Source organism: Simochromis diagramma, unplaced genomic scaffold, assembly GCF_900408965.1.
Source record: "Simochromis diagramma unplaced genomic scaffold, fSimDia1.1 OVJJ01000208.1, whole genome shotgun sequence".
Lineage (NCBI taxonomy): Eukaryota > Metazoa > Chordata > Actinopteri > Cichliformes > Cichlidae > Simochromis > Simochromis diagramma.
The window spans coordinates 4,419,037-4,428,244 of record NW_024386789.1 but is presented as its reverse complement, the minus strand read 5'-3'; the positions used below and the strand labels follow the sequence as shown (position 1 = coordinate 4,428,244).

Below are 9,208 nucleotides of genomic sequence, written 5' to 3'. Positions count from 1 at the left end.
GTCAGTCAGTCAAGAAAACTTTGAATGTGTCCCCAAGTGTAATTGTAAAATCAATCAAGTGCTACGACGAAATTGGCTCACATGAGAAACGGCCCGTGAAAGGAAGACCAAGAGTCCTCTATGCTGCTGAGTATACATTCATTCGAGTCACCAGCCTCAGAAATTGCAAGTTAACAGCACCTCAGATTAGAGCCAAGATAAATACCACACAGAGTTCCAGTAGCAGACAAATCTCTACATCTACTGTTCAGAGCAGACTGTGCGAATCAAGCAGCTGCTGAGAAATCACTTCTAAGGAAAAGCAACAAGCAGAGGAGATTTGTTTGGGCCAAGAAACACAAGGAATGGACATTTGACCATTGGAAATCTGTGCTTTGGTCTGATGAGTCCAAATTTGAGCTCTTTGGTCCCACTCCCATAGAGTGAAGGCAAAAGGGCCAACAAGTGCTCAGCATCTCTGGGAACTCTGTTGGAAAACCATTTCAGGTGACGACCTCATGAAGCTCATCGAGAGAATGCCAGGAATATGCAAAGCAGTGATCAAAGCAAATCATGGCTGTTTTGAAGAACCTAAAACATAAAACATGTTTTGAGTTATTTCACATTTCTTGGTTTACTTCATGATTCCATGTGTTCCTTTATAGTTTTGATGCCTTCAGTGACAATCTACAATATAAATAGTCATGAATATAAAGAAAAACCATTAAATGAGAAGGTGTGTCCAAATGTTTGACTGGTAATGTATATATTATATATCTTTTTTGTCTGCATGATTCATGACAAGCTCCTATATGTCTGTGTGCATGTGTGCGTGTCTGTGTGTGCGTTCCATTAACACCATGCACAAACTGTGTCTCTAGATCCAGCTGGATTTCTGAAACCAGAACAGTTATTTTTGTTTTTCAATTTGGTATGTAATTGTGAAGCTAAATGTCAAATTGTGCCCTTTCTCACAATAAAAAAGAATAATTCCCCAAATTCCTAAACCTACAGTTAGAAAAACTCCAAAACCTTACAATCACATAATGTCTTTGGCATAAGTAAAAAGATGACTTTATCAAATTTTGGGACTTTGGTAGAAATAATAAAAAGACAAAAAAAAAGTGGGGGGAAAGGAGTGAAAGAAGAAATCATGTGTGGAAAAATTGTGCACACTGACTTTTTTCTGTTCTTCTTACAACAAAGAATTAAGTATCATTTAAATCATAAATATGTCTTTGCTTTTGTTTGCAAAATTCATAAAAAGCTTGTGTGGGATGTGGTGAAGTCTGGTGAGCAGTTTCACATTAACGCAAATGGACATAACTCCCAGGGAGCTCAGAGCAGAGAGGCAACAGTCCTGCAGAAACAAAAGGAAAACTACGTGTAAAGGCAGCAGTACAACAATAATGAATCTAAAAATATCTCTGTGTTTTTAAATGTGAATAGTCTTACTGAAAGAGGGATCCAGTCAGCTCATCAACAAAACCACCTACAAAATTTAAGTCAAACCAAAGTTAATGAAATCTGTGAACACACAACAGTACCCCCACAGAATCACAACTAGCAATTACCCGGTGTGCAAACTGTGTCACAAAGAATGGGACAAATGTAGCAAGTTGAACAACCCTGGAAAACAAAACAAATAAAACCGATTAACGCAAAGAGGCACAGGGCAAAATGAAGTGCTGTGTATTATTACAGCAGTTATAATCCTTTTTAAGTCAAGATGCTTACTTGGCAGTGCTCGCAGTGATCTGACTCATCTCCTTCCTCACACGGGCACTTGGCACAGTTATTAGAGCAATGCTACAAGATGGGAAGAAACCACAACGTAGAGTGATTAGTCGTGCATATGGTATATAGTCAGGGCAAATCGACAACACAGGACTTATAATGATGTGTGATTACTGGGTAGATTCACAAAAAAGTCTGTTAATTCCATTACATGTTTTTGTTTGTTTTTTTTACCTCACAAATGGAGCAAACACTACACAACGATCCAGAGTGGAACTGTGGAGTGTCAGTAACTCCCTCCTCTTCATCTGAGTCACCTTGGTTGTCCTTTGTGTCTTTACCTTCAGACTCATCTGTAAATGGTTCACAGAATCAGGAACTGTATTCTAATAATTTCAATTCAGTTTTATTTATACGTCCAAATCACAACAACAGTTGCCCAATGGTGCTTTATATTGTAAGGACCAGGGAAAACCCCAATAATCAGATGACCCTCTGTGAGCAAGTGCTTTGGTGACAGTGGACTGGAAAAAACTAACAGGAAGAAAATTGAGAGGTAGCTATAGTGATTGGTTGGGAGTGAGCGGAGGAAGACAGGACAAGACACGCTGTGGAATAGAGCCAACTGTATCTTGTAGAACATTAAATTGTCTAAATAAATATATGATTATAACCCTATTTGTCTTGAAAATATTTTGCAGGAAATTCTTGCAAATTTATCCAAAATAAAATACAATTATATAAGTTTTACATAAGTATTCACAACCTTTGTTCAATACTAACACCTTTTGCAACAATTACTACAATAACTGCCAGTTCCTGCTACCAAAACCATCCCCACTGTCTGACACTACCACCGCCATGCTTCACTGTGATGGTATTGGCCGGGTGATGAGCAATGCCTAGTTTCCTCCAGACATTCCTCCAGACATGCTGTTTTCATCAGACCAGAAAATGTTGTTTCTCCTGGCCTGCAGGGGCCTTTGAACAAGTGAAAGACTGTGAATGCATTCCTGATTCACTGTATCAAAACCCAAGTATTCACATGGGTTTCCAAATTGTTGTGTTGGTGCTAATGATTTCAATTCATTTGGGAGTAATTTACCACTTCATTCATCACTTTTTCAGCCTTTTTGTAGTTAACCACTGAGAGTACAGTGACTTTGGGCCTTTTGAGCCTCTGTACTAACACACAATCCAAAAAGACCTTTTCTAGTGAGTACTGATTACTGCCATTTATTTACAAGTTACGTGTCTACTGTTTAATTCTACTTGATGCAATAATATGGCACAGATGGTCTCTTTTTTTGTATTGTATTTTTGTCATAACATCATGTTGTTAGATTTGTATTGTTGATTGTCATTTATGCTTAGAAATATCTACTCATATATGCTTAGAGTGTTATAATCAATGTCATGTTGGTAGAGCTTTGATCCTTAATAGTCTGCAAGGGCTTGGTGTGCATTCCAGAGTGTTCAGGCATTCACACCCACATCCTGGGAGCATGGGAGAGGGCATACCTTCCCTTATTGTTTTATGGTAGGATAAACGTAGCTATGTCAGTTTTAGTCTAAGTACCTTTTGTTTAGATGAACTGCCAGACTTCCAGACCGGCAGGTTTAGGGAAGTCATTTATGGGGTCACACACTGACTCCACACACACACACACATACTTACACAATGCACAGGCAAGGTACTCTTTGTGTGTATGTATACGTCATATGTTAATGAACCTATGTATATTCATGTAACCTCAATAAAAGAGCAATGTTACGGGGGAGCGGACGAGAGCGACTGGGGTCAAGCGAAGGAACGGCGCTTGTCGTGGTTCTCTCCCTCATATATGAGTAACACGAAGAACTTTGCCTACTTGGTGTTTAATGCTTTTTGCTGTGTAGTTGAATTGTCCTTAACGTTCCAGCGAATAGGTTTATGCTACAAACCTATCACATGTGACATGTTTGTTTTTACAAAATAGTCTAAGTAGATTTATTGTAAACAAAGCTAAAATTCCTACAGGTGCTGTTTTTCCATAATATAATTTGTTGTCATTTTTTTCAAGCATGAAGCAATGACTGAAATTTTAAAAAAAAAAATCCCTTTATAACACCCTCTTTTGGACAAATCTCAAAGTATTCAATGTTTGGTGCTTGTTTGAAGTCTCAAAAGCTACACTGGCCACTAGAAAATAGATGGTTTAGATACTGTTGCCTTCCTGCTGTTGCACAGATAATCCAGTCCATTTTAGGACTGATATGTATGACAGTGTTCCTAAAGTAACCCTAGTAAGCTGAACAATGTCACAGAGCTACTGTAGAGTACAGAGTCACTCACGGGGTTCCAAAAAATCTCATTATTTGTTGTAACTTTAAATACTGCACCATTTAGTATTTTGGTAACCCATTAATATGTTTCAAAATGTGTGCATGTTTTTTTGTTAAAGTGTGATTCACCATCTTCATCTTCAGAGTCATCCTCATCTACATCCTCTCCTTGAGTTTCTTCATCATCACCCTCTTGCCTTGCTTCCTTCTCGTCGTCTTCCTCATTATTAGCTGGGACTTCCTCCTCCTCATCTGCATCTGCCTCCACCTCTTCCTCTTCATCCTCCTCTGCTGCATATTCTTCTTCAGATTCTTCCTCTTCTGCATCATCCTCATCTGAAGCCTCACCTTCTTCATCCTCCTCTGCTTCATATTCTTCTTCATATTCTTTCTTTTCTGCATCATCCTCATCTGAAGCCTCACCTTCTTCATCCTCCTCTGCTTCATATTCTTCCTTTTCTGCATCATCCTCATCTGAAGCCTCACCTTCTTCTTCCTTCTCAACATCCCCGTTCTCCTCAGAATTATCTTCTTCCTCATTATCAGCATTGTCATCTTCCTCCTCTGCTGTCTCCTTCTCATCCTCCTGTTCTTCTTCCACCTTTTCATCAGTCTCTACCTCATCATCATCTGAGTCTTCATCTTTTTCTTCATTCCCCTCACCAACCTCAGCCGTTTCACTTTCTTCAGCTTCAGCTTCCTTAGCATTTCTATCATGGAGGCTTTCCTCCAGTTCGTTCAAGTCTTGGGCACTTACAATAGCAGAGAAAGGGACCTGGGATGAGCACAGCAGCACAAGCAGGAGACCTACCACCCAAAATTTTACAGGTGCCATCTTGGGAGAAATGCAGCTTTGGAATTTGAAGACTGTCTTATTCTTGTTACTCTATTCTTCCACCAAAAACCAAAACAGTTGATGGAAGACAAAAAGCTGCTAAGGCGCAGCAGATTTAGGCAGTGTTCAGGTCTTTTTCCCAGACTCCCGAGAGACAGTTTGAAAAGAAGTGTGCTCACAGAGAGCAGAGTGCCAGCCTTGTGCTGGGAACACAGAGGACACAGTGGAAACACGACTGTGTGTGGCTGTGTATACTTGAGTGACAGAGGCACATGGCGAGGAAGAATGCTCCTGATGCCCTTAACACAGAGCATTAGAGAGGTGAGTGTATGCATTTGGTGGATGGGGGAGGGGGCTACTGAACTGCAGGAGGGGGGCAAAAATAAGATTTTTTTTTTTCTTATTAGAAATTACAACAATTAAATAATTTGAAGATAAAGTTATGGTTCTATACACAGCTTTTGTTGTCATAGCTCCCAAACTATTCAGGAAAGAAGCAGAACTTTGATAAATGTACTATGTGTGGGTTTTTTAGATTAATGGTTCGCACATTTTTGGAGTATTCTTCTCAGTATCTGCTATTTACTTTAGTGTACACAGCAAAATTAATTTCTTCTTGCCACTGCTGAAGCAAATGAGAATACGTAAGGATCGTGTAGACGTGCATGTACATGCAAGGAAATGGAGAGGAAAGCACTTTGAACATATGCTTACTTTCCAAAAGTAGCATTTTTTTAGTCTTCTTGTGTTTGTTTTTTTAACTTTGGAGCCAGCAGGAGGAGAACGGTGTTATAAAGTCCACACTCACAGTGGCACAGTCAGCTACAATACTGCAGAGAGCAGCCAGGCTGAAAGCGATGACAGTGCCTCTCAGTGTGAGTTGCTCCTCCTCCGGTTATTGACAGGTGACGCAGCTATTTACAGTGAAGGCTCCTTCAATGGCTTGTTCCACTATGTGACCTTCAATGGAGCCATGGCAGACTGAAACTGAGCACCAGCATGCTTCTTTAACACTATCCACGACACTTATGTGCATAGTAGATCCAACTATTACAATCCCACATTGTGCACACAATTAAAATGTATTTATTAATGACAAATAATAGGTTCTTTCATCAAGTTTACTAAAATGATCACATTCAAAAGTATTTTTATTATTATTCTTTATTCATTCAAATCTCATTGAGATTTAAATCTGTTTTTACAGACACACCTGGCAAAGAGCGGAGCAGAAGTTTCAGCAAATACACAAAGAAAAAGCTAATGCAGTCCAGTCCAGACAGGTGAACACAAAAAGCAAACATTATTACAAGAGTGGTAATAAAAGCAGTCAAACTGGCCCAAAGAGCTCACAATTCTCACACTTTTTAAAAATGGACTTAAACTCCCCCATCATGAGTCTGATAATCAGTTGTGCAGTCTGAACTTCTTATGTAGATTACTGCAGCACAAAGGGGACAGGATATTTTAAAATGTCTATTCACAACTCCATTCTGACCCTGGAGACAAACATTTGTATAATATTGTCAAAGCGTAGACTGGTTGTGGTTTTTACATATACAGACACATGGCTTTTTTCTGGCTTTATTAGATAGGTGCAGTGAAGAGTTACAGGAAAGCAGAGTAAGGGGAAGACATGTGGCAAAGTGCTGCGGGTCAGATTTGATCCCAGGCCAGGTGCTCTCAGCCAGAGGTGTGGACTCGAGTCACATGACTTGGACTCGAGTCAGACTCGAGTCATTAATTTTATGACTTTAGACTTGACTTGAAAAAATGTTCTAAGACTTGTGACTTGACTTGGACTTTTACACCAATGACCTGGGACTTGAATTGGACTTGAACCGGTTTACTTGAAAAGACTTGATATTTCACCCCAAATATAAAATTTAACATGCATATTATATAGAGATTGAAAATGTGACGTCATTCACGGGTAAACCGCAAAGGATTCTGGGAACTCATGGCAAGAGGTACTAGCGCACGCAGGCTTTCAATTGAAATCAGTCACACAGCGATAAAAAGAAACACAAAAATGTCAAGAAGCTGTTGTATTATTAACTGCAATAGCCGGTCGCATGACAGCCACGGGAAGCCGACGGGTAAAGAGATCGGTTGTTATCGGATTACGTCGTTGAAGAGAAATTGTTCAAGCCATGTTTCCGAAGTAACAAAGACGCGACGGATGGCCTGGATTGCAGCCATTCAAAGACCAAATATAACGTCCCAGAACCCTCCAGCTCACAGGTTAGTCTGCTCCAAGCATTTACACGAAGGTCAGTGTTTTTTAGTAGTTAATGCGTCATTTTCATAACATAATTGGTGATATAGGTTACAAGCAAGTCTGGCGCTGAACAGAAATTGTCGCGCTATGCTCCTTTATTTATTGTTCATAAATAGTGAATTGTCCTGACACAATATTGCGTTTCGCTTCTGTTATTATGGTACATTGACAAAAACATATACTTTTATTCACAGGATAAAACAGTTGCTTTGTATCACTAATTGTCCAGTGCGATTACAACATACAATATTATTGTCACTGCTACATTTCTGTAACGCGTACCAGAAATTATTTCCACTACTAATTAATTACCCTTGAGCTCAAAGGTCCTATTAATAAACGGTTAACGAATGTGTATTTATGAAGACGATTTGTGAGACTGGTAAACTTATGATAGGTACGATGGTCTTTCGTTCTACACGGTGCATTTCAAGGTCCTGTACCCATCCGTCGGTAAACTGTACCTGGGCTTGTTGCAGTGACCTGAAGTTACTAAACTTCACGAGTGTATGCACTCACTCCAAGAAGCGTATAATTATAAATATGCATATAAATATGCTACAATGAGATAGCTGACTTTATCTAACTAGCAAATGTTGTCCAGGCTACGTTGGTGATGCAGTTTTTTTTTTTAAATGATATTTAAAAAAAAAAAATCATTTATTTATGTATGATATTTTTGTCATGCGATTTTAAAGCCGGTCCTACAACCGCATCCAAGAATAACATGCAGCTTATCTCAGAACTGTTGGTGAAAATTATTCTTGGAGCTAGGTTTAATTGAGCTGCATTTTAAAGAGGTGCAATTTCACAATTTGTGTATATTTTCTAAGTTCACTATTTTGTCATGTGTTGAGAAAAACACAGATTTAAAAATTACATGGTCTAATATTTACATTTAGCATATAACTGCAACATTATTTTTTCGTTTTTTTTTTTTTAAAGACTCGAAAGGACTTGAAATTCAAAATTTCAGACTTGTGACTTTACTCGGACTTTTACACCAGTGACTTGAGACTCGACTCTGACTTGCCTGACATTACTTGAGACTTGACTTGAGACTTGAGGATAAAGACTTGAGACTTACTTGAGACTTGCAAAACAATGACTTGGTCCCACCTCTGCTCTCAGCCATATGGCATATGGTCACCTGCTCATCTCAGTGACCTAAACTGGTGCCCTCGACCAGACATTTTTAGATTAAAAAACAATTATATACAGAGATGGGGATATTCAGAAATTAGCACTTAGCAGCAGCATACAGAGAACAGTGATGTACATAATTTTCGCAACTAGTGATCAAACATAAAGCACAATAACAAACAGTATACAGCCTCTTTAGGTGCTGCCCTGGTATGTTTAAAAGGAGCAGATCACAGTAATGCAAAAAGGGAAGGAAAGGGAAAAGAAAATGAAACAAAGTAAGTTTAATGAGACTGAACAACATCTAAGACTGCCTCAAGAAATTCAAGTGTTTGTACTAATCAAGTAGATGAACAATAGATCACTGTGTCATCTGCATAAAACGAGAATTCGAAAGAAACCTAGATTTTACCCTTGGTTTCTTTTCTTACCTACAAGTTACCTACTACGTTATGAAACCAGACAGGCCTGACTGTCTGGAATGTATTTGCTCACTCTGCACTTTGATTTTGTGCCAAGAATTAGACAAGACAAGGAACCTTTTTTGTATAGTGCAGCCACGTGAAACAGGCATACATCATTCACTTCTAAGAATTTCTCTACAAGGACATAATAACTAGATAATGATCTAATAAAAAAAAATCTCTGAAATTATTTAAATAATCCAAATATCAATACTTTGGTCTCATTTGTCCAAAAGGCATACCACATGAATTGTGGCATGCTTTTTTAACCAAACTCTCAGCAACAAATTCCTTTGTTGTCATATTAAAAATAAATGTATTATACTGCATAAAAACTTGATTAAATAGAAAACAATAATGCACACATAAAAATACGGCCCATATTTGCAGTGTAACGGAGCAAAAAAAAAGTATTAACGTGCTCTCAATATGACCCCTGATAGA

At 38.6% G+C, this 9,208-nt stretch overlaps 1 protein-coding gene across 1 annotated transcript in view; it reads right to left on the bottom strand.

Moving 5' to 3' along the window:
* Nucleotides 1-607: 607 nt before the first annotated feature.
* LOC120728558 (transient receptor potential cation channel subfamily M member 5-like) overlaps nt 608-9,208 on the bottom strand; it is a 77,911-nt gene continuing 69,310 nt past the window's right edge. The window contains exons 28-32 of the mRNA XM_040023573.1: nt 1,951-2,069; nt 1,717-1,788; nt 1,554-1,608; nt 1,435-1,471; nt 608-1,339 (exon numbers count right to left, since the gene is read on the bottom strand). Coding sequence (XP_039879507.1) covers nt 1,318-1,339; nt 1,435-1,471; nt 1,554-1,608; nt 1,717-1,788; nt 1,951-2,069 — 305 coding nt within the window. The 3' untranslated portion in view covers nt 608-1,317. The remainder of the gene's footprint in view (nt 1,340-1,434; nt 1,472-1,553; nt 1,609-1,716; nt 1,789-1,950; nt 2,070-9,208) is intronic.